We start from the raw sequence: 26,534 nt of genomic DNA, 5'->3' as shown, positions 1-26,534 counted from the left end.
CTGAGAAGGATCCATTCCTTTGAGAAAGCTCGGAATTTCTGATAAAGAAAAGGGCTTCCCATTGAGAAACCTGACTGCAAAGACAAAAGAGGAATTTGAAAGAAAAGAATCATAAGCTTTGGCTCACAGATTTATCTGATTGCTACCCTGAAAAGTAGGCTAATCATTCCACTGCAATTTGAAAAGAACGAAAATACTCTGCAACAAGGCCTTAAACTTACTACACAAGTATGCGATCTAGGAACCTGATCAACAGAATCCCTTCCACATAGAACAAGCATACTAAGGATTCTAAAGAAAAAAAGGTATTCCAAAGAGATGGGCCAAGATGAGAGACCAGCAGAGCAGGAAACACCCTGATTGCACGAAGCTTCTCTCTACAGAGGTTTGGTCTGCCCATGGCAAAATCTTATCTGCTGGGAACTCCTGTGCAACTACAGTTGTTCCAAATTTGTGCTCTTCTCCTAATACCTGTGTTACAAAACTCTGCTGCTAGCGAGCCAAGGAAAAAACAGCAGCGAGTCAATTTACGTGTTTCCAAAATCAGATCTGAAGTAAGAAGATCATGGTGATGGAAGAAACCAAGCCTTGGAATTTAACAGAAAGTGAAGTGCTCTTAGGACCCCTTCAGTGTGATTTCCCAAAACAACCGAGCCCAGCCTTTCCTTGAAAGGCTTAGCTTTGCTCGTCTTTCCTAATGAGAACTGTGAAGCAGATGGGTCCCTTCTGTCTCTACCTTCCAATAAAAGTATGCAACAACATAAAGAACTTCTGCTTTTCTTTCCACAGAATTTCACTATCAATTGTAAAGCATGTTGAACTCTTGATGTGTTACCCAGATTGAAAATAACTGTGATTATTAGAAACTATACTTAGGGAAACAGGAAATACTAGTGATGGACCTAAAATGCCACATAATTCTGATTTTATTTTAGACTCAAAGTGTTTCCTATTCCTGACTTTAAGTAATAGAGGCTGTTCTTTTAATCTCATGCTATATTAGTGCCCAACACAGAACTTTTATCATTTTACAGATCTCATGATTGAAAAGATGTTCAACTGATAAAAGCAGGCAGTGGCCATGCAACTCAATTTTTTCCGTTGGGACTGGGATCTGACCTGCTATATACACCCAGAGAACTTGAGTCCACACTCTTCTGGCAGAGCACTAGAAAATGGAAAGCCCTTCAAATCTTTCAGTTCAATAAAAATTAAGGTCCCAATAAATACAGCAATACTACCTAATAATTCTCTCAAAGTAGAAGATGTTTTAAAGCTTACCTTAACAAGGTCTGAGAAAAGTATTTCAGCGTGTTTGCAATATCTGTTCCTGATGGGACAGGGTAAATGTTGTGCAGAACCCGGTTATGATATTCCTGTAGGTACCGGATCTTGGAAGCAACTAGATAAAAGCAAAAAAAAAAAAAAAAAAGAAAGAAAGAATCATTTTGTAATATGTATTAAGTATGAGTTATTTTATACAGCAATTTAATCAGTATTTTAAGAAAAATATGTAAATTGTCACTGAAATTCCACAATAAAAACAATTACAAAGAACTTTTAATTTCTAATAATTATATTCAACACACAAAATTATTCTTAGTAATCTGGTTTAATATCTCATTCACAAAATTATCCATTACATTTTTATCACTAAGAAAAGCAGCACTCAATTATTTTCTAATCACTCCCAAGTTAGTTTATTATTAGCAAAATAATAATATAGGTCTCTGCCACCAGAGAATTCTACTTAATGTTGTTCAGCTAAAATTGAAGGGAAAAACTCAAAGGTCTTTCAACAACACTCCAGAAAGAAACACTAAAAAATTAGGGAGTCCATTGCACCATGGTATTCATTGATATCAGATTTTTAACTCAACAAGGATTGTGAAAATGTGCTTAGTTAATCCTGCAACAGTGAGAATACGTGGAAAGTAGATTAACTTGGTGAGTATCAAGTTAGAATGCAGTAATAAAAATATAAAATGTCACATTTTCCCCAAATAATTTCATAAATTTGGAGACTTCCTAATAGCTTTCTGAGCTTTACTGCCCAGATGGTCTTAAGATTCAGGAGGGCATGTACAGATTTATTTACCCTCCTAGACCTACCTGGAGTCACCAGCATTGTCCATACTCCTGACCTGACCTTTGACCTGGCTGTAGTGAATGGCCCAGTTCTAGTCATTCCTCTTTGCAATTCCCAAGGAGCCATGATGATCAACGTTTCTCTGGTCTCCTCTTCCACAGAGTTCTCAACACTGTCCATTTGTCCTTTCAATCTTTAAGGCTACCAAGAGAGCCTTGTGGGTGAAATGGCTCACTGTCAGCAGTTAACAGAAGACATATCACGTCCCAGAGAAGCAACGCCGTGTTCCCAGGAGCCCATGGAAATAAGCTTTTGGATGCATACTAACCGAAATGCTGGAGTAAGCAACTTAAAGAAAGTCGAAATGCTTTGATAGGTGTGGGATGGAGATTCACAGGACGGTAAAATATCAGAACTGGAAGGACATTAGAGGCCATTTCCCACAACAACCTCATCTTACAGGTGGGGAAAATGAGGCACACAGAGAGTCAATAACAGGGCCACACTAGCACTTAGATTTCCTGACTCCCAACCCAGTACTCCTTCCACTATGACCAACTCCAGAATCTGACTCAGAAATGAAGTCAACATGCACATAATAAATGTCCAGTGCATGACATCAAAGCAATGTTCACCGGTTATTATGTTAACTATTGACTCTATATCCTATATACCATGTATCAGATTTGCCTTTTCTTCTGTCTATACCTAAACTATTTCCATAATATGATCAGCATTGTTCCCAAATAAGTTTAGATGCAGCTAGTAAAACCTTGAGTTATATAGCAAATTAGCACCACAGAAAGCAACAAATTTATAGCCATTGTCTCAATTAACCCCATTAGTGTGAGAACTAACTTTTCCTAAGATACAAGAAGGTGATACTTGAAGACATATCAATTACATCACCAATAAAAATCCGTTTTCTTCTCAGTGCTTTTAATCTGCTGTTCGTCATTTTTTAAAATCACATAAGGAACCACGCATTAACACATAACACATAAATCCAGGTTAAAAATATCGGAGATATATGCTGGGCTAGTATATGCTTTCTGCTCACCCTCCATCACAGTAATGCTTCATTACTGTGACTTTTCTCAAGTTTTAGTATTCAGCAGGCTTCTGTAGAGTAATTCAGGGATAACATTAATCATTCCACCACCTAAAAAAATGAGTTGATGATAGTGCAGGGTGTGGACAATAAGCTCAAATAAGGAGCAAAGTCATAGATCCCCCAACTTGATGGCTTGCTCATAATTTAATCGCTATAAAACCGTCACTACATAACGATTGCAAGCATTCAAAAATGTTTATGAAATGAATGGATGTTCTTTTTATAGCTCCTTTCTTCAAAATGCAGCAACAATTCCTCTCAGTGGGCATCCCAATGTGCATGGGAAAGCAGAGACTAGAGTTATTTCCATCTTTGAAATCATTCAATATTTTATAAAAGTCACAGTGTATTGTCTTTGTTTACTTACCTGATATTTTTCTATATCAAGTTGTAAATTTCTTGAAGGTAGAAAATTATGTCTTACTCATGTCTCTATTCCAAGCCTAATGCACTTTCTGGCACTTAGGTACTAGACATATGCACAGGGCTAAATGAACAAATGAATTAATACTTTAATAATAGCACTTATCACTTGATATACATCTGCTTACACACACACATATGTACAATATATTGTGGACTCTATTAATCCCTAATGCCGGACACTTAGTAGGGACTCAATAATTATTGATGAGTGAAGATGAAGTAAAAGGAGAAAAGATAGGAGAGAGAAAGAGGAAAAAAGTGGTGAGTAATCATGAAGACAATTTATAAAACCAAGTTGGAAAAAATGTTCACACTAGTTAATGCACTCACGAACACAACAAATCTTAGCAGTCATGGAATTAACTTTCATGTTTGCAACTATTTGGGAACAGCCAAAAAGGTTTGTAACTGTACTGAAAATGTGAATAGGGGCCGGTGCTGTGATACAGCGGGTAAAGCTGCCACCTGCAGTGCCAACATCCCATATGAGCGCCGATTTAGTCTCAGCTGCTCCACTTCCGATCTAACTCTCTGCTATGGTCTGGGAAAGCAGTAGAAGATGGCCCAATCACATGGGCCCCTGCACCCATGTGGGAGACCCAGAAGAAACTCCTGGCTCCTGGCTTTGAATCAGCCCAGCTCCAGCCATTGCTACCATTTGGGGAGTAAACCAGAGGATGGAAGACCTCTCTCTCTCTCTCTCACTCTCTCTCTCTCTCTCTCCCTCCTTCTCTCTCTTTTTCTCTATCTGCCTCTGCCTCTCTGTGACTCTGCCTTTCAAATAAATAAATAAATCTTTAAAGAAAAAGAAAATGTGAATAAAACTTGTTTGCATTTCAACTTTGCATAAGTGAGATGGTTATCCGGCTAGCTAATAAGTCCACGTGAGCACCCAGCAGCCTCTAGAAATCAAAAGTCTTGTTGTCTACTGCACACAAGCACCTATCACTACAGAGACTCAGGTAACTGGTCAGGATGGACACAAAGGAATAATGTCCAACCTGATATGCCCCTTAGGCTACATTCCCCCGAGGAAGCTCCTTCTTCTACTCTCTTCAATTACAATTACCTCCTCTTCAAAATTTCCCCCGTGCCCAGTCCTTTCCTTAGACTTTAAGAAGTAATCTGTTATGGACCAAGTTCTGTTTGTTCCCCACCTCCCCTCACCCAAATCATGTTGAAACCTTAACCTCAAAATGTGAAAATGTGACTGTATTGGAAGATTAGGTCTTTTAAAAAGTGACTAAGTTAAAATGAGGCTTTTGCAGTGGTGTGCCCTAATCCAATTTGACTGGCGTCCTTAGAAGAAGAGATGAGGACACGCAAGAGACACCAGAACTGCAGGAGCACAGAGAAAAGGCCATCTGAGGACACGCGAGACAGCAGCCATCTGCAAGCCAAGGAGAGACGTCTCGGGAGAACCCAAACCTGCCAACACTTTGATCTCAGACTTCAAGCCTCCAGAACTCAGGAAATACATTTCTGTTGTTTAAGCAGCCCAGTCTGTAATGCTTTTATGGCAGCCTGAGCAAACTAATCATCACAGAGGAAATCTTGCAAGTAAGAGTTAAGAATACGAGCTCAAAAATCAAACCTTAAAGACCTTATCGCTGTCTCTCTATCTCCACTTAAACACCGATTTCCCCACCTGTAAAATGGGGATAACTATGGGGGGGCTCAAAAGTTTCCAAAGAATTGTAATTAAAAGATTTTATCTTGGTACAAAAAAATTTTAAATCATGCAATTATGTTAAAATATGCATTTTCCATGAACGTTGTGAAGACCTCCTCATATATCACCTTCACAGGGCCATTGTGAATAATTAATCAGTTATTGCACCAGCCACTGACCATGACACCTAGTACAAGGGCACTTCAGAAAGCTCATGGGAAAAAATGAAGCTAAAAGATGTTTACTTTAGTATAAAACACTTTGAAATCTATGCAGTTTTTTTTCATATTATGCATTTCCCATGAAGTTCTTGAAGACACCGCCTGTACATACTCCATATATAGTAGATATCAAAAACCTACTTGCATCTTCTTCTTTCCTTTTCCTATCAAACACCAAACTACCACTGGGGCCCTCCACTCATCAGTTGTCTCTCCCGCACCATCAAGCTCTCCCTTTTTTGTATATTTAATAAAATATAATATTTAAAGCAATTGGACCACTTTCAAAACTATAATGTACAATCTTATTTTATTATCACAAAATAAAATAATTTCCCTAACTTTATTGTGACTATATATTAGGAAAGTTGTTTACTCATAGTTGCAGGGATGATTAGGATTGCGTAGTAAACATTTGAATGGACTATCTCATCAGACAGCTAAGTTCTTCACCTTCAAATGACCTGACCATGTGAACACTTATTACAATAAAAACATCTCTGAATAGTTGTTTGGCCAGTATTAATCTCTCCCTCTTTACTGATCATTCCCACCAGCAGGCAAAAAAAAAAAAAAAAAAAAAAAACCTCCAGAATCTTCCTTGTCAAAGGGAAACAAAGAACCTCCCCCTTGACTTTCCATTCCCCTGAGCTCTGGGCCTCTGCCTCCAGAGCCAATTAAGAGCTGTGTACACATTCTCATCTCTCCATCACTTCCTGTTCTCTCCCACCCACTCCAGTAAGGCTTCCACCTCCACCACCGCACCACGTCAGCTTTCGGCATGATCACCTACAGCCTTCAGATGACGGAGTCCTGTGGGCACTGTCCAGCCAGCTTTGCACTGAGTTTCACAGCACATCGCACACAGTCAGCCCTGCCTGCCCTTCAGACTCTCTCCGCTGGGCTGCTCTTCTGGAAGGCAGCCGTCTCCGAGTGCCTGGCCTCCTCTCCCCATCCCTGCATGGCTGGAATTCATCAGGGCTCAGCCCTAGTCCACCTGCTCCTCTCTCTCATCTCCTCATCCGTCTGCAGGGCTTGCAGTGCTATCTGTGGCCAGCTCATCTGAAACGCCTATCTCCACCCATGAGGGGTGTCTCTTGAATAACAGGCCTCATCTATTCACTCTCTCTACTTGGGAATCCTATCGGTATCTCAGACTAAACACACCACAGTGAACTCGTCTCTCTCCCCTCTCCCAAAAGGAAACCTACTCCCTCATCTGTGTGATCATCAAGTCATCCAGGCAGAGTGCTCTGAAATCCATCCCTAACAGCCACATTACCCCACACACTCCCTTACTCCAACCCACTGCTAGGCCCTGTCACTAACTCCTCTCAGCACTGTCTCCAAACTGTCTGCTTCCCTGTACTTGCACAACCATCACTCAGCACCACCTCCTGGCCAACACTAAGAGCCTCTAAGCTCATTTTCAGATTCTGTCTTGCCTGTCTACAGCTCTTTTTCCTCTGAGCAACCCAAAATGTATTTTAACATTAAAAACAGTTGCATGTAACCCCCACTTAAAATCCTTCCACACCAACCCATTTCCTCAGAATCAAATCCAGAATCCTGCACAGAGCACACAGGGTCCCTGTCTATCGGCCAACCTAACGGCAGAGACCCTGGCTCTCACCCAGCTTTTCTGACCTTACGAGGCTGCTTTTTGAGTGAAAACCTTTATATCCTGTCTTTCTTCCTTGAGGGCTTTTCCTCCATGTTGGGTCTAACTCCTGCTCAGGCAACAGTGACTTGCAATGTCACGTCCTCGTGGAAGTCTTTACTGAGTTTCCTGACTGAGTTGATTCCCTCGTCTCCATGCCTATTGTACTCTGACATAAATCCCTATTATCATTTTTCTTAACAAGTTGCCATTTCATACAAGCATTCCTCAGTATCCATAGGGGATTGTTGTCCAGGAACCCCAAAGGATGTCAAAATCCAAGAATGTTCAAGTCCCTTCTATAAAATGGCATAGTTTTTGGCATATAACCTACATACCTCATCCTATATAATCTAAATCATCTCTGAATTACTTGCAATACCTAATACAATGTAAATGTTATGTAAAATAGTTATTATAATGCATTGATTAAAGAAAGGTGACAAGAAAAAAATTCTGTCCATGTTCTGGACAGTGTAACCATCACAGGTTCAACAACATGGTATGTGATCCATAGTTGGGTAGTTCCAAGGAAGCAAAACCCATAGGCACAAAAGGCCAACTGTATTTATCTGGGGACCTATTTATTCTCTTTTCCAAGTGGATAGTGAACTCCAAGAATCATGTCTCTTGTTTACCACTGTAGACCCCCGTGCCTAATAAGTACTGAATTTGCTGAGTTTCTAGTAAGGATGAAAGGAAGAGAGGCAGGGAGGGAAAGGTGGCATTTGGCAGCACTTAAATTTTGTTTCTTTATGAAATAGGCAAGAAAACCAACTGATAAAGCTGTGATGCAAATGAAACAAAGCAAAAGGGGTCTAAAGAAGTGATAACTTTTATCTATTACGAAGCAAGTGATTTTTATTTGTTCATACAGTAATTGAATCTCTCTTTTCTGTTCTTTTAGCACCTGTCATATCACCACAATTTCTTGAAAGCTTTGCTACAATTTGAGAGAAAGAGTCATAAAAGCAAAATTCAGTCATGGATATAAAAATATTTTAATAAAATTGGGATCATATAATAAGCAAATTCTAAGTATTTTTTTAAAATCTTAAAGACCTTCCTATGTCACTAGATATGGCTAATAGAAATCTATTCCTGTTTGTAAAAAATTAATTATCTATGCTCATTATCCTAAAAGCAAAAAAAGTCAGGTAAGCGCAAGGAAGAATATAAAAACCACCTAAGGCTCATTACTGAGAGACAACCATAGTTAATATTTCGTTGTGTTATCATTCTAGAAAAATTTCTCTGTATAAATATACACTTTAAAATGATACTAAATTACACAGTTTTAGAGTCTGTTTTCCTCACTTTCTATATCAGAAATATACACTGCTACATCTTCATTTTAGAGGCTTTCATTATTATAAGTGAATCATAATTTGTTTCACCCATTACATATTTGAGAGATTTGGAGTTATTTTCACTATTCTGCCCAATGCTGCAACAAATATCCTTTTAAATGTGTGCACACATATTTAGTTATTTCTTAGAAAAAAATTTAGTCATGAAATTGCTGAGTCAGACAGGAAGTACTCACGTTAAAGCTTTTGGTAAGAATTGAGAAACTGCCCCTGGAGAGGCTGTCCCTATTTACGCAGCAGCAAAGTACATATCATGAAGCGTGAATAAACATCCAGTGCATTTGCATTATGTAGCAGGTAGCAGCATACATCACTTCTAACCCTTGCACTCTGCCACGTGGTGATTATCATTCCTATTTACAGTTGAAGAAACCCAAGCTCAAAAACACCAAGTGACTTGGCTCAAGAACAAAGCCACCCGTGGTAGAATTGACAGTTCAGCTCGCTGTGAGCCATGCTTTCCCAGCATATCCATCCCATCATCCTCTGATGATCTGTATGGGTTTGATAATATTTAATTATAGGGATATAGAATGAAATAGTAAGACTTCCCTGTCCTAATGTCTGACATTTAGGCTGTTCCAGATATTTCATTCAGTAACATGGCAGTGAACAGCTGAAATACCAGACTAAATCTCTGTAGAAAACACAAAACAAAGCACTAGTCCTGCACTTCTTAAAAAAGAAATCCCTTCCTCCTTCAAGGCCCATCTTAAAAGTCACCCATTCAGAAAGTCTGCTGGGGCTGGCGCGTGGCACAGTGGGGAAAGCCGCTGCCTGCAGTGCCAGCATCCCATATGGGCGCCAGTTCAAGTCCCAACTGCTCCACTTCCCATCCAGCTCTCTGCTATGGCATGGGAGAGCAGTAGAAGATGGCCCAGGTCCTTGGGCCCTTGCACCTCTGTGGGATACCCAGAGGAAGATCCTGGCTCCCAGCTTCGGATCAGCGCAACACCAGATGTTGTGGCCAGTTGGGGCGTGAACCAGCAGATGGAAAGCCTCTCTCTCTCTCTCTCTCTCTCTCTCTCTCTCTCTCTTTGTCTCCCTCTCTCTGCCTCTCCTTTTCTCTCTGTGTGTATGATTCTTTCAAGTAAATAAATAAATCTAGGAAGGAAGGCAGGCAGGAAGGCAGGAAGGGAGGAAGTCTGCTGATGGGCTCTAGGCATTATCAATCTCTCTCTCTTTCTCACTACCCGGAGCACTACTTCTCTGCCTCCAAAATTGTGTCACTTAATTATATAAATATGTCACTGATTAAAACTACTCTGGCTATTTTTAAATTAGTTTTATGTTTGCAAACCCAGTTTCCCTAACAACAAGTTAAGGTCCTTGAAGGCAGAGCTATCTGACACTTCATTTGTAACTCCCTTGAACTGGTCACAACACTAGCTACACAGCAGATGGTTAACAGTGGCACAGTGGGGGAAATGAATTTAAGTTTAAATGCCAACTCTCTTATGTCCTACTGATATTCTCTAAACAAATTCTTTAAAATTCCAAAACCATGTATACTAACTTTCAGATATAATTTGCTTGTATCACATGTAAATAACACAGATCTCTTTTTCATCATTTATTTTCTTCCCTATTTCATTTCAATAGAACTCTAAAAAAATCACTTGATATATATTTAAGATTTTGTATAGGTTCTTCATTATCATTTGCAGTACTCATTTTTCCCCTTCAGATTGGCCACTCTGATTCTATTTTTTAGGACCTGGACCCTAAACAGGCTGGGTAAGTGTCATGGAGGCACCACACTCCCTGCAGAGAGCCCTGGATGGAGTGTAAGTTCCCACCTACAGCTATGTGCAACCTCAAGCAAATCATTTAATATCTCTGAGCCTCAGGGGTTCCTGTTGGTTTTGCTCTGTTCTGTTTTGTTGTTGCCTAATAAGAAATTAAACTGGAACTTCCACCCCACACTCTTGGCAAATGTTGTTTATTAAAGTTATAGATCTCACATCGTATGTCCTAATTCCAGCTTATTTTTTATTGGCCTTTTCTTTCACTACATAAAATCCAAGACAAACTGCTGTCATTGCCCCCTTTTAAACTGTTCACCTTTTTTCAGTATAGCCTTTCACTGAGAAATGATAGGCATAAATAAAGAGTATTTGGACATAGTTCACAAATTCAGATTGCTATAACTTTCATCACCATGTTTAGGTAAAAATTATGTCCACCACTTTTTAAGTTTTTTTCTTGTTCAGGGGATCAGTAAGGCACCAGGCATCCTCCTTAACACCACTACATAGCCTTTCTCTAAGTGAATCATAATGTATCTCACCAATCATCTATTAGTGACATTTGGAGTTATTTTTCATTATTCTATTCAATGCTTCAAAGAATATCCTCTTAAATATGTGCACACATATTCAGTTACTTCCTTGGAATCAACTTTTAGCTGTGAAATTGCTGAAGTAATGTTTGTGTCCCCCATGTCCAGTAGAGGCTACTCCTCTGTCCTAATGTTTCTATTTACAAATCATCTGGAGAGTCTACTCTCTTCCCTGTCCACACAGACACGACCTGAATTCAAGTCTGCTCAGTCTCTGCTAGACTAGCTGCTGTGACAACAGGATTCATTCCCCTCTAATCCCTTTTCCATGGGATGCCCAGAATAATCTTTCTAAAATTCAAAACTTCCTCATTTTCTGCTGGTTCAAATCCAAACAATTAACTTAGTATACAGAGCTCAGCATGAGCAGCTTCCTGTGCACTTGCCAAGCTACATTTTTAGTCTCCTTTCCTGTGTTCCACACTTCAGCCATACTGACTTGCAAAACCTCCACCTTACCATGCTCGCATTGTTCCATGGCTGTGTACACACTTCCAGCTACAGGGGTGCAGTCTGTGCTTCTCTGCCTGGCCAGCTCTGCAGGATTCTTCAAAGTTCAGCTGCAACCTCTGCCCCGTAGATAGTGAACCTTCCCCCACCACACGCCACATGAGATGCATCTTCTCAACACTTCTGCAGCACCTAGGCACTGGTCACATCAACTCAATAGCTCTCTTCTCCTCTAGTTATGAGACACTTGAGATCAGAAAGGGCCCCTTTCATTTTTTTATCCAGAGCATTTAATAAGCATCTGGTCCTAATTAAATATTTGTTGAATGAATGAATGTGTCACAAAAGTCTTAGTACAACAAAGTGGTTTAGAATTCATATTGGATGGAAGATTTCTCTCCTCTCTCCCTCTCTTGCTGCCTCTCTATAACTCTGCCTTTCAAATAGATAAATTAAAAAAAAATTTGTTTTGCTTTCTTCCAAAACCCCCAATTCCACAATTTCCCTTTTGGGATATGGAAGTGGCTGAAAGCTGAAGAAATGAGAAAGGGACAGTATTTGCAAGATGGCATGAGAGCAAGGATTACTTATTACAAGTTTAAGAGTGGCAAACAGAGAGCCCTGCTCCAGAGAACCAAATGTGAGGCATCAGCCATAGCCTTGTGGTCATAGAAGGACACATACCCTACTCTTCCCCTGGGAGCTCAGAGAACAATCAAAACAGAGACAGGTGCACCTGCTCCCTTCTCCAAGTGAGCCCTGGCTGACCATTACAGCTATGTCCCTCTAGGTGGAGGGACGTGAGACACTTTTCATAGAAGTCTCCCTCTAAAGGATCTTTGGGGAAAATAATCTCCGAAGAACAAGTAGAAAAAAAACTCAGGGCTTGGCAGGGCTAAAACTGGCCCAGGAGAGAAGGCTGGCACTGAGGCACCATGGGTCAAGCCAATGCTTGTGATGCAAAAATCCCATGTCAGAGAGCTGGTTCAAGTACCAGCTGCTCTTCTTCCCATCCAGTTCCCTGTTAATGCATCTGGAAAAGCAGTGGAAGGTAGCCCAAGGACTTGGATCCCTTTCACCAATATGGAAGACCCAGATGGAGTTCCTGGCTTCTGGTCAGCCTGGCCCAGCCCTGGATATTAAAGGCATTTGGAGAGTGATCCAGCAGACGGAAGATCTCCATCTCTCCCTCTTTCTCTCTGACACTCTCTTTTCAAATAAATAAACAAATCTTTAACAAAAACACTGGAGGACAGAAGGTACCTAGTCCAACTCACTGGAGGCCACCCATCATCTAACCTCAGCAGTCACTGTCTCTCCATGTCCACTTTTTCGCTATTTTTCTTGAGTATTTAAAGCAAAACCTACTCATCTCATAAATATTTTAGTATAATCTCTGACCAATAAGGCAATTTATAACAAAATCACCATACTGTTAACATACCCAACAAAATTAACTAATAAATCCTTTTAACAGCAGAAGCCAAACATGATTTATGAAGGTTATTTTCCAAAGTCTATACGCATCCCCTCCTCATTCCCTTTCAGAGACAGACCAGTAACTGGCACTTACCAGGCTCCTACAGAGGACGGTGAGAATACAGAAAAGACAGGCCTTGTGGTGTCTTTATTCCCACTTCTTGCCCCTTGTTGCAGCTCCTACAAGCCCATCATCATTTACTTCATGATACAATTGTAATTTTCTTCTGCTATGACAAGAATCACCCCAACCCTCTTTCTCACCACATTCTCAGCAATAAAACTTCCCCATAGCAAAACCAATTCCATTTTGCACATGTGAAAATGGAGGAATCCAGAGTCCAAGTCATACAGAAAATTAGAGCCACAACAAAAACCGAAACCCAGGTGTCATTTGAATTCTGATTCTTCTATACAGTAGCTATGAGAACTTGGATAAAGTCATGACCTTCTCTGAACCTCAGTTTCCTAAACTATAAAACAGGAGTAATGATATATCTCACAGGATCATTATAAGATTTCAGAATGTTGCATGCATAAACTACTTTACACAATGACTGGCACACAGTACATTAAGAAGTGCTACTGTAACTAGCCAACACATGTGAGCTGCACTTCTTCCTTTGTCCTGTCCAATATTCTGTCCCTTAAAAGGGGGCAAGTCACAGAGTAAAGGGAAGACATTAGTGATTTTTGCATCAATAAAATCAAGCATAGACCCCACATGCATGCGCTGCACGTGTACACACACACACACACACACACACACCATGCAGCACCTGCCACTAAAATTCAATTCTGCGTTCAGACACTCATATTTTTAAGAATAAAAGTAAATGCAGATAGTAATAAAAATATTCTTAAAGGGAGACATGGAAAGAACAAAATACCAGTGCGTTATTTGGGAATTCAAGTAGAAAAGCAGAATCCTTTGATCAAAGGATATTCCTCCTCCCTCTTTAACAGAAGCAAAACTTCGTAAGATACACACAAAGGTGATGGAGGAGGGAGGAGGGTACACACAGCTGGAGGGTCGGAGTGGCCCAGGATGTCAGCTGACACTGATCACAGACTGAAGCTCCTCACAATCTTGCATACTTACACACGTTCTTCAGCCGAGTGGCAGACTTCACCTGGCACGTTCAGCACACAGGAGAGGTCAGCAAAGAACACTGCCGCTTTTTGGCAAGTGACTCCAACACTAACGTCATCATCATACACATCCCATGTGTACAGCCATTTACATTTTTCAAAGTACTTCCACTTAACTATTCAATTAAGTTTTTGAGCATTTAACTGGAGTTCTAGGGAATTTTTTTTTTTTTTTGACATTCACAATAAGATGAGCAGCAGAAGTGAAGGGAGATCTCAGCTTTCTTCTTCATTCATTAGAGGTTGATTAGCTAGGCACACTGAAGAGCCGATAAATCAATAAGTAAGACACAGTCTTCATCCTCTAGAAGGTCACACTAATGACTCTAAATTATAAGTGTTTACTCTATGCCAGTAAACATAAAAATGATGGTTGCATTAATGTCTTATTACCAATGGGAAAACCAGTAAATAATTTGCCCAAGATCACATATGTTACCTACGAAGAGAAACACTTGAACTACTTCAAGGCTGCTGCACGTTTTTCACATATATATACATAAATCATCCAATTCGCTTTCACACGTGCATTAGTAAGACCTAACCAAGAGAAGGGTGTTGTTCTGGCTTCTGCCACCCTGTTGGTGAGGAGAGCTCGTGCTAGGAACCGTGCCAGGCAGATTCAGTTCATGGTGCCGGAGCAAGTGGTCAGGACAGTAACTTTTCATGAAGCTGAGGGTCACTGGACAGCAGCAACACTGAAATGGAAGCTGGTGCACCACTCCAGTTGATGAGGTCAGGCTACGCTGTGGAAGCTTGTTTTTCAAGGCCCTGAGTAGCTTCTTGTGATCAAGATTTTGAAATTAAAGAATCTAAGAGGCCAAGTTTTACATTCCTCCCACTCCACCAAGAGTGACTTTCTAACCGACATGGCATCTAAATATTGTACTTCAGACTGCAGGGGGAGGGGGAAATGAAGGTATTACTGATCTGCTCCAGGAAGTACGCATCCAAAAATATGGATTTAGCAAGCAAAAACTAGAGAACACCTCAATCTGTCTTGGATAACACAGTGAGCTCTCAGAAAAAAAAGAGAAAGAGAGAGAGAAAGAAAGAAATTATTTTATGAAGAACTAAGGAGTTATTTGATGGAAATAAACAATTTCAGACCTATACAGAGACTGAAAACTAGGAATCGTTCTTTAAGTTTCCATAACTAAATGAAAAGTCAAGACTAATCCAAATTATCAACCATTTTTAAAAAGATTCATTTATTTATTTGAAAGGCAGATTTGCAGAGAGAGAGGGAGAGACAGAGGAAGGGGTCCTCCATCCACTGGTTCACTCCCCAAATGGCCACAATGGCCAGGGCTGGACTAAACTGAAGCCAGGAGCCAGGAGCTTCATCCAGGTCTCCCACACAGGTACAAGGACCCAAGCACTTGAGTCATTTTCACTGCCCTCCCAGGCACAGTAGCATGCAGCTGGATTGGAAGTGGAGCAGCCAGAACACGAATCAGCACCCACCTACACGGGATGCCAGTGTTACAGGTAGCAGCTGACCCCGATTATCAACCATTTACCCAATCAATGAGGCTCAATTTCAAAAAAATGATAGTGTTAGAAATAAATTGTACTCTTTAGAAAGGCATAGACATCAAGCCTTGTCTAAATAAGATGAGCTTAGGGTGGGCATTTGTTCTAGTGGCTTAGATGCCAGCGGGATGCTTGTGTGCCATGTTGAAGCACCTGGATTTGATGCCTGCCACCTGCTTCCTGCTAATCCAAACACTGGGAGGCAGAGTGATGGCTCAGGTAGTTGGGTCCCTGCCCTCTGCAGGGGAGACCGGGATTCAGCTCATGGCTCCTGGATTCAGCCGAGCCCCGCCCCAGCCATTGCAGTCACTTAAGGACTGAACCAAAGAATGGAAGCCCCCCCACACCTTAAATAAATAAAAACTTGAAAAACAAAATAAAAAGACGAATCACACCAGCATTGTGTGTAAATCTCTGGCTACGTGCACCACCTCTGGGAAATATTTTGGATCCTATTTTTCTGCGGACGCACTTTCTCCCTCATGGCAGCAATAAAATAAAAGTTGAGATCATAATCAGTCTAGCATTAAAATGCAAGGGTGCTGTGACTCCAAACATATTGCATAATACTTAATGGTAATTCAGTCCATCATTCAATATTTTCTCTAACTTAATCAAAATTATAACTCTTGGAGAACTGTTTTTGAGCCTCTTAGAAATATGAAACTTGCATTTTTACCATGTTATTCAGATGCCAGGCACTGTTCTTTATCCTTTCAATTCTTCTAACTCCTACAACAATCCTATGAGGCAGGTGCTACTTTTATTGCCAGCTCTGATATTTTTGCAGATAAGGAAACTGCTGTAAATCTTAGAAAGTCGTGAAGTCACGTACAATTTGCCTCTTCACTTGTTCAGCAAAAGCTTACTGAGAGTCAAATACTGGGAATACAAGACGGCAGGAGATGGCCACAGCCCCTCATCTCACCGAGCAGATGGGAAAGCGTGAAAATGAACAAAAGGACAACAAATATTATCGAAAGGTCCATGAAGAAATATACAGAGCCCCAAACAGAGAATAAAGAAGGGGTTAAGGGGGCCAGAGCTGTGGTGTAGCAGGTAAAGCCTCCGCCTGCAGTGCCAGCATCCCATATGGTGCTGGTTCGGGTCCTGGCTGCTCCACTTCTGATCCAGCTATGGCCTGGGAAAGCAGGGAGATGGCCCAAGTGTTTGGGCCCCTGCACCCATGTGGGAGGCCTGAAAGAAGCTCGCGGCTCCTGGCTTTGGATCAGCCCAGCTCCAGTGGTTGCCGTCATTTGGGGAGTGAACCAGCAGATGGAAGACACCTCCCCGCCTCTCTCTCTTCCTCTGCCTCTCTGTAACTCTGCCTTTCAAATAAATAAATAATTTTTAAAAAGGGGTGGGGGGAGCGGTAGGAAATGCCTCCTTTTCACAGGGTAGTTGGGAAGGCCTGTAAGAGAAGGCATCACGTAAGGAAGACAGAAAGGATGAGAAGGTACTAAAGGTGAAAAAGTGGGAGAAAGAGGTTCTGGGCTGAAGTGAAGACAATCACATAAATCATACATGCCTGAAACGTCACTGAACTACGGTTAAAATGTATTTTAGATTTTTTTGAAAACCAATAGAGAAGCAATTGACTTTGCAGAACAGAGAAAGTCAAATCCCAGGCCAGCACCTGCGAAAGCTCAGAATCAAATGATATGGATTTCAGAATTCTCAAGAGGCACAGCGCTGGCAGCACCAGATACTTCTAGAGCTGGAGCTGAGCAGCAGGGTGGGCGACCGAAGAGGAGGGATCGTCTGGAATTGCTGGAGAGCGACTGGAACCCTCGATTCTCTCCGCCACCTCCCACTCGGAGAGAACACTTCTTCCGCCTTGGTATATCGGACGCCCTGGCCTACAGTGAATATCCATCACAGGGTTTCTGGAGTGGAGGAAAGCAAACACAGCTGAGAATGGCAGCTACCTCCCTAAGCCAAGGGGATGTGCTGGCTCTGTGAATTGTAAATGCTGAACCCTGAGCCGAGCCAACACCCAACCCCTTAACCCACCAGCAGCAGACTTTTGCTCTTTGGGCTAGAGACTGAAAGTCACTTTTTTCCTCCTTCGGCAAACCTGGCCAGAGGAAAGAAAAACCTGGAGACAGTGACATCCGCAGCTGCCCAGTAAGCAGTGCAGCAACACGCTCAGGTCAGCCCTTCAGTCCCAGTCTTGAATCACAAGTACACGGCAAAGCATGGTCAGCCATCCAACATGCAAGAAAAGAAAGAAGGGATATGAAATCAATTACATGGAAGAGGAAAACCTTCAAGAAAAACTATTCCTGGGGACAGCGCTGTGGCGTAGCAGATAAAGCCACTGCCTGCATTGTTGGTATCCTATGTGGGCACTAGTTTGAGTCCCAGCTCCTCACTTCCAATCCAGCTCTCTGCTGTGGCCTGGGAAAGCAGTGGAGGGGGGACCAAGTGCTTGGGTCCCTGCACCCACGTGGGAGACCCGGAAGAAGCTCCTGGCTCCTGGCTTCGGATCAGCACAGGTCCCGCCATTGCGGCCATTTAGGGAATGAATCAGCCAATGGAAGACCTCTCTCTCCCTGCCTCTGCCTCTCTGTAACTCTTCCTTTCAAATAAATGAATCTTAAAAAAAAGAAAGAAAGGTTTTTCTTACAAAAAGAAAAACTATTCCTAACATTGGAAAAATAGGATCCTCTCTCTACCTATGAATGATGTTGGTGTACTATTAAAAACAGCATTCAAAGAACACTAAAGAAGAGTTCTTGCATATTAACACATAATCCCAGAAATAATCAATAAAAGGACTAGAACTCACTAATGAGGAAATTTCCTCAAAGTACAGGCAGAAGGACAAAGAAACAAAATGAGGGACAAATGACCAATCCATTATCAGAATATAAAGAGTTCCAGAAAAACAGCAGTGGCAAGACCAGAGGGGTTAAAAATCATTAACAAAATTAGTCTAGAAAATGTTGGATAGTGGCAGATTACAGAGCCAGCCACACCTGCATTGTGGTGCAGCAGGTGCAGCCACCACTTGCGACACCGTATCCCACATCAGACTGCCGGGTCAAGTACCAGCTGCTCTTCTGATCAGCTCCCTGCTGATGCATCCGCAGTAGAAAGTGGCCCAAGTGTTGGGCCCTGTCACTCATGTGGAAGATCCAGGTGGAGGTCCCGGCTCCTGACTTCGGCCAGCCCCAGCCCTAGCTGCGCAGCCACCTGGGAAGTGAACCAGCAGATAAAGACCGATGTCTGTCTATTCATTGTGCTCTCTCTTGCTCTCTCTTGCTCTCTCTCTCTCTCTCTTTCTGTCTGTCTCTCTCTCTGCCTTTCCCTCTCTCTGCCACTCTGCATTTCAAACAAATAAATAAATCTTTTAAAAAAGGGCCCACCACACCAAATAAAAATAGACATATTGTACATCATTATAAAATGTCAGAAACTATAGACAAGGAAAAGATTCCACCTGCTTCTAAAGATTTTTTTGAAATGTTATATCACTTGGGAAAGATCAGGACCCAAATGACAACACTGGAAGCAAGACATTGATGCCAGAATGCCTTCATAGCCCTGAGAGAAACTATTCCTAAAGCAGAAGGCTACCCCCAGACAAACTACGACTCGGGAAGACAGCCACGTCTGGACGTGCATGGACGCACCCATTCTCCTGGAAGAAGGGACATCCCATTGTGTATAAGGCCTCGAGTGCAGTCAGTGAAGATCAGAACCACGCGGTTCAAGAACAGACAACTGAAAGCGGTCATCACCTGGAGTCCACACTCAGTGCAATTGTTTTTTAATCCAAGGCAGAATGCCCGAGGGGATGCGGCAGATTCTTACGATTCTTATTTATTCAAGAGCCCATGAAATCCTCCACTGTGTCCCCAACCAAAGACAGTCATTCTGCCACCACAGAAGTGTTCTGCTTTGACTTTCTCCTAAAAGCTAGAAGTAGGTCAAGTTGAACTGAAACAAAAAATACAAAGTAGCCTACCCCCCAGCCAGATTCTTGCTGGAGGTTCCCTAGCTTACATTTCAGCACTGCCGAAGCCCCAAGGTGGGTAAACCCCTCTTCCTAGAACTCACCCTGACTCCTCTCAGCAGCACCCAGGGAGGAATCTCAGGGAAGCTAAATTCAGACTGTACCCTGGAGACTGCTTAGCATCTCTTCAGAATATGTCAGAGGGCACACAACTGTGTACCTGCTTTCCAAAATAATAATCAATGGATGCTCATTTTCCTGCTACCAAGATTAAAAGATACATGACTGCTCATAACTTATCTGCTTCTGTCTCTGGCTTTGTCTTCCTCACTACCAGGACGGCTTCCGGGAAATGCCTTGTTAGGCAAGTTCATTGTGGCATCACCGTGGAGTGTATTCACACAGTCCTACAGGTATAACTCAATCTCGTGATGCAATCAAGAGAAGCCATAAACACAAAATGTATAAAGCTATTGCCACACAACATGGCACACTGTTTTTGCAGTCAACTTTTCTTTTTTAGAAAGCTTTTATTTAATGAACACACATTTCATAGGTACAGCTTTAGGAATACAGTGGTTCTTTCCCTCACACCCGCCTTCCCACGCCCACTCCCATCCCACCTCCTACTCCCTCTCCCATCCCATTCTTCATTAAGATTCATTTTTAATTAGCAGTCAATTTTTTATAAGTAGAGGTACACCCTAAAATAATGGAAACAGAAGTGCAGCATAATCTCCATAAACTAGCAGTGCAGCTGTTTGCCATCATATCAGGCAGCAGGCACAATCGGGCTCTGGCATCACTCGGCAGTGCAGTGGTTTGGCCGCACCAGCGCGGCAGGAGCACATCAGTGCTGCATGGCACTTATGCCGGTATGATGTCACTAAGCAACAGGAATTGTTGAGCTCCATCGTCGTCCTAGGAGAATATCATTATATATGCAGTCTGCAACCTGAACGTTACTACACAACACAACACAGTTCTTTTCTAACTTTTCCAATCATTATTTCCACACTTTTCTTTCTGGTTTCATCCTCTGAAGATATATTACCCAAACACTATATTACTTAATTTAAAAAAAAAGAAAAACACCAAAGAATAAGCATGACTATTGCTTTATGCTTGGAAAACACAATACTGTCACTGTTGAGAAGGTCCCTGATTTGCAAGTTTGGATAATCACTTCTCTACTAAGGAAGAAGGGGGCTGCCACGACTCCATTTTGACCCAGAAACAGAATAGTCAGAAGCCTGGTTCTAAAGCCAGCAGAAATTTTTTCAGCAAATGGATCTGAAACACCAGAGGATGCGGTTTAAGCACCCAACCTGAGTCAGCGTCAACCTGCTAAAAGAGGAGGCTTGTCTGATATAGTTTTTGAGTCAACCTAACGCTCTCCTTTAACAATAGAGATGAATGAGGATAGCAAAACCAGACACACTGACACCAGCTACAAAAACCAGCTGGCAAGACATCCACATGAACCACCTGTGAGAGGACAGGGACAAACTGCGGACAGCTCCACTCCAATGTCCTGTCAGCATCCATACAGGAAGACAGCAAAGAGGCAGCTGGGTCTCTGAGGGTCCACAGGACAAGAGGCCTCCCGAGCTGGCGAGGGCTCCTCCCTGGAAACTGGGGGGACAGTCTGAAAGCAGAGGTCAACGCAAAGAAGGACCTCCTCTGAAGGTAAGAGCTGATAGAGAGGGAGCAGCCTCTAAAACGAGCAAACAAAAGTACAGACAGCACTGAGAAGAAACTACCGGGAATAGAATCCAAATTGAAGAGTGTAAGGACATTAGATCCAAAGAAGGAAGAAAACTCAAACACAAGTCGGGAGAGGAGTTGGAGAATTCACATCAGGGTCTGTGCTGTGGCACAGCCGGTTAAGCTGCTGCCTGCAGTGCCATCTCTGTGAGCACTGGTTTGAGTCCCGGCTGCTCCACTTCTGATCCAGCTTCCCTGCTAATGCGCCTGGGAAAACAGCAGAAGATGGCCCAAACGCTTGTGCCGCTGCCACCCACCTGAGAGACCTGAAAGAAGTTCCTGGCTCTGGGCTTCAGCCTGGCAGCCCTGACTGTTGTGGCCATTTGGGGAGTGAACCATTTGGGGATAAAATAGCCATCAAAACAAATTATATAAACAAGGATAAAGACACACTGTAATAATGCAAGAGATTCAACAGGAAATATGAGGTGCATATTAACTACTAATAAAGCTCCAAAACACAAGAAGTAAAAATTGACAGATTGAAAAGAACAAATAATTGCATAGTCATATGCTTTTATGTTTTTATCAGCAACTGATAAAAAGACTAGACAAAAGTCAGCAAAGACATAGATTTTAACACATCAGCCAAAAACTGCAAAATATACAATTCAATTCAATTGCAAGTAGAATGCTGAGCAGCATAGACCATATGTGGGGCCATAAAACAGGTCTCAGTAAATGTCAAAAGATAGAAAGTATACAGAATATATTTGCTGACAAAAGAGCATATTAAGGATTATAGGATTAAGTTAGAAATCAAAAGCAATGAGATAACCAGGAGAATCTCAAATAATTAGAAATTTAACAACACACTTCTTAGGGCAGGCATTAGGGTACAGCAGGTTAAGCTGCAGCTCGGGATGCCTGCATCCCATTTGGGAGTGTCTGTGACAGAGTCCCTGCTCCACTTTCCATCCAGCTTCCTGCTAATACAGCTGAGAGGTAGCGGATGATGGCTCCAGTGCTTGTGTTCTGCCATCCAGGTGGGAGACCTGCATGCAGCTCCTGGCTCCTGTGTTTAGTTCGACCTAGTCCTGGCTGTTGCAGGCATTTGGGAGTAAAACAGTAGATCAAAGATATCTCTCTCTTCCTCCCTCCTTCTCTCTCTCTCTCCCCACCCACCCTCTCTCGCTATCTCTCTGCCTTTAAAATAAAATAAATAAATAAATAAATAAAACTTTAAAATACATTTCTAAAAATCTTTGGATCAAAGAAAAAATATAAATTGAATTAGAGAATATTTTGAAAAAAGCAATAATGAGAATACTATCTATCAATATTTATACAATATAGCTAAAGCAGAACTTAAACAAAATGTGTGGCTTTACAGTGTCAATACAAGAAAAAAAGAAAACTTCCAAATCAATAATGTAAGCTTTCATTTTAAGAAACTAGGGGGGAAAATCAAACCCAAAGCAAACCAAAGGAAGAAGACAGGAGAGGTTAGTGCAAAATTCAATAAGACAGAAAATAGAGAAATAATAGAAGAAATCATCAAAACATCAAAACAAAATGTTGGCTCCTTAAAAAGATCAATAAAATTTATAAACCCCTGACCAGACAGATCAGGACATAAAGAGAGAGGCACAATTGCTGGTATCAGAAATAAAAGAAGAGTGACAAATTCTACAGATATAAAAAAGAATAAGAGATTATTACAGACAACTTGATGTCAATAAACGGACAAATGGATAAATCTATCAAATGGACAAATTGCGCAGATTCCTTGAAAGACACAAAGAACACTAACTGACCTGTGATGTTGTGATACGGGTATTTTTTATTCTCATCCACAGACCCTGTCTCATATCCAACATAGCCCTTGTTACTTCCTAAATGACGAACGATGAGGTTAAAGTATGTGGCTTTGTGTCCTTGGTTCCTGAAGCAGCTTCAGAACAGCATCAGCAATAAAGGGGAAAGACTGCATTTTGTGAAGACGCTGGGCTGCTTTGGGCCGCAGACAGCAAAAGCTCTCTGCCCTTCCTCTGCCCTCTTTCCACCTGCTTTTTTTTTTCCCCAAGGCAGGCCACGGAGACCAGAATCTGCAATCTTCCCCCACCTCTCTGTCTCTGAGTCAGTCATTTGGAAATTCTCGGACCCTGCTTGTCTGACAGCTGACCGTGAGACCCCCCCATTTCAGAAAAGCTCTTCCCCACTCCCAGACAGGGAACATGCTACACAAAGAGGCCAAGAAGAATGGGAAAAGACAAGCCTTGCTGGGGTTCTCCATCAGACTATTTGCATTGGATCATATCCTTTCTGCCCAGTCACCCCTCTACACAATGAAGTCCCCATAAAAACCCAAAGAGGTTTACAGAGCCTCCATGTAGCTAAACACATGGAGGATCTAAGAGGGTGGCGCTCCATGTCCCGCCCTCTCCTTGCACCGCGCATCTCCTCACCTGTGTCATTGGTAAAAGCCTCCATACTATGCCACATAACGTAAGTATTTCCCTGAGCTCTGTGAACCACTCCAACAAATTAATCACGCCAAAGGAGGAGGCTGTCAGAACCCTGATTCACAGCCCATAGACCACAAGTGCAGATAAAACAACCTGCAGGCAGGGGAGGTTTAGTGCAGTGGTTAAGACACCCCTCAGTAGGCCCACATTCCATACAGGTCCTGGATTGGAGTCCAGTCTTTGCTTTCTGCTAATGTTCACCCTTGAAAGCAGCAGGTAGTGGCTCAAGAGCTTCGGTCCCTGCCACCCACATGGGAGACCTAGACGGAGTAAGGGCACCTGGTTTTAGATTGGCCCAGACCTGACTAGTGCAGGCATTTGGGAAGTAATGCAGAGGATGGACGATCTCTCCTCTCTCTCTCTCCCTCCCTCCCTCTCTCCCACACATACACGCTTCATGAAAATAGATGAAACCCAGGGCTGTTGCAGTTGGCATCAAAAGGAGGAAGACAGTTTTTGGGGACTGGAAATAGTGGGATCTCCATGAAGGTGGTGTAAAATGTAAATTGAAGCAGAGGACACCCAGCTGGTATTTGCTGCAGAATTAATTGCTTGCTTAATGGCAGAGAGAAAATCCCACACCTTTTGGGGTCACAAAGTTGATCTGTGCTGTGAATATATAAACGGTAGGAGAAATTGAGTTTGAATTTGCTTTTCCTCTATACCATCAGGTGACTCAAGACAAAATTAAAACAAAAAACAAACATGGGGTGGGTGTTTGAAGCAGTGGTGAAGACAGGATGCCACATCCTGTATCGGAAGGCCTGGTTCAAGGCCCAGCTCTGCTCCTGTTTTCAGCTTCCTGCTAATGTACACCCTGGGAGGCAGCAGGTGATGGCCCAACCATTTGGGCTGCACATGGTAGACCTGGACTGAGTTCTCAATTCCTGCTGTGGGCATTTGTGGTACGAACCATTGAATGGGAGATCTTTCTCTGTGTCTCTGTCTCTGTCTCTCTGCCTTTCAAATAAATAAATAAAATTTTTTAAAACCTTAAGCAGCGAGCTCTACATCAAATTAAAGAACTTTAATTTAAAAGTTTCCCACAGAACAAGAAAAAAAAATCTTCAGGCCCTGTTGGCTTCGATGGTGAATTTCATCATAAATTTATGGAAAAATCTATATTGATTTCACACAAACTATTTCAGAAAAAAAGAGAAAAGGCGAACACTACCCAACTCCTTTTATGAGTCCAAATTCACCTTGATTTTAAAACCAGATAAAGGGGGCCAGCACTGTGGCGTAGCAGGTAAAGCCACGGCCTGAAGTGCAGGCATCCCATATGGACGCCAGTTCTAGTCCTGGCTGTTCCACTTCTGATCCAGCTCTCTGCTACAGCCTGGGAAAGCAGTAGAAGATGGCCCAAGTCCTTGGGCTCCTACACCCGCATGGGAGACCCAGAAGAAGCTCCTCACTCCTGGCTTCAGATAAGCACAACTCCAGTCATTGTGGCCATCAGGGGAGTGAAGCAGATGGAAGACCTCTCTCTCTATTCTGCCTCTCTATAACTCTGTCTTTCAAATAAATAAATAAATCTTAAAAAAATAAAGATATAACAAAAAAAGACACTACTGGTCAATATCATTCATGGAGCTGATACTGCTGCACACCAGAATAAGTCACAGCTTACAACATTGGCATTTCCTATCAGTGTGCTGGTTGGAGTCTATGGGTGATCCTGTACCTGGCTGGGAGAATGACCATGCAGGGGGTGAACCTGACTGCTGGCAGGCGGCAGGAGCCCCAGGCACATTTACCCCACCCCCGCCAATCAGGTAAACTACTCCAATCAGGCCCATCAGGAAGGCTACGCGACCTTCAAGCTGATTGGAGAAGCATCATGGTGCCAATATTGGCTCTATCCTATAGAATTAGTGTTGCCCTGAATTGGCTATGCCCCCTCTGCCTGCCCTTTAAAAGGTGTGCTTCATCGTTAATAAAGCAGACATGTTCACCGAAACTTGTCTCCGGTGCTTCTTGGTGAAGAACGCCATTGCCCCACCATCCCACAGTGCACAGCCTCGCAGGACGAGTCCACAAGAGTCCTGGCTACTCAGCTTCCAATTGAGCTCCCTGCTAATGTACCCAGGGAGGCAAGAGGTGATTGTCACCCACATGGGAGACCAGGATGGAGTTCCCAGATTTTGGCTTCAGCCTGGCCCAGCCTGAGCTGTTAAGCATTTGGGGAGAAAACCAGCAGATGGAAGTCTGTCTGTCTCTCTCCGTGTGTCTCTCCAGTTCTTTCTCTCTGTTTCTCCCTCTCTCTGTCACTCACATTTCAAAAAATAAATCTTTTTTTAAAGTATCACTCATCAACATAGATAGAAAAATTCTTAACAAAATATGAGCAAACTGAATCCAGCAGTATTTTGAAAGGCTATACATTACATCCATGATGTTTATTTTAGTGAAGCAAAATTGGTCTAATATTGTGAAAGGCACAAATTCTATCTATAAGCAAGAACAAGGAAAAAAGAAAGTCCATTCATCACTTTCATTGAACATTGTTCTACAAGTCCTGGTCATTGCAATAAGGCGATAAAAAGAAATAGAAGGCATCCTGATTGGAAAGGAAGATGTAAACCTATCTTACTTATCTTTATCACAGACACCATGATCATGACCCACAACATGATCATAACCCCCCAAAAAGCTATATCCCACCAGACAAGTGTGGAATGAGTGCAATATATAAGACAAACATACAAAAAATCAACTGTATTTATCTGTACAAACCAAACCTAATTAGAATACAAAATTTTAAACACTGCATGATCACAAAAATCCTTAAGGGTAACAACTACAAAATATTGCAAAGGGGAGTTAAA

At 42.1% G+C, this 26,534-nt stretch overlaps 1 protein-coding gene across 1 annotated transcript in view; it reads right to left on the bottom strand.

Annotated features, from left to right (window-relative positions):
• Window positions 1-26,534, bottom strand: part of UNC79 (unc-79 homolog, NALCN channel complex subunit) — a 265,206-nt gene that overhangs the window by 219,705 nt on the left and 18,967 nt on the right. The window contains exon 2 of the mRNA XM_070065557.1: window positions 1,282-1,402. Coding sequence (XP_069921658.1) covers window positions 1,282-1,402 — 121 coding nt within the window. The remainder of the gene's footprint in view (window positions 1-1,281; window positions 1,403-26,534) is intronic.

Source organism: Oryctolagus cuniculus, chromosome 20 (assembly GCF_964237555.1).
Source record: "Oryctolagus cuniculus chromosome 20, mOryCun1.1, whole genome shotgun sequence".
Taxonomy (NCBI): Eukaryota; Metazoa; Chordata; class Mammalia; order Lagomorpha; family Leporidae; genus Oryctolagus; species Oryctolagus cuniculus.
The sequence above is the reverse complement of the archived record's forward strand: the minus strand, read 5'-3'. Positions and strand labels throughout refer to the sequence as shown.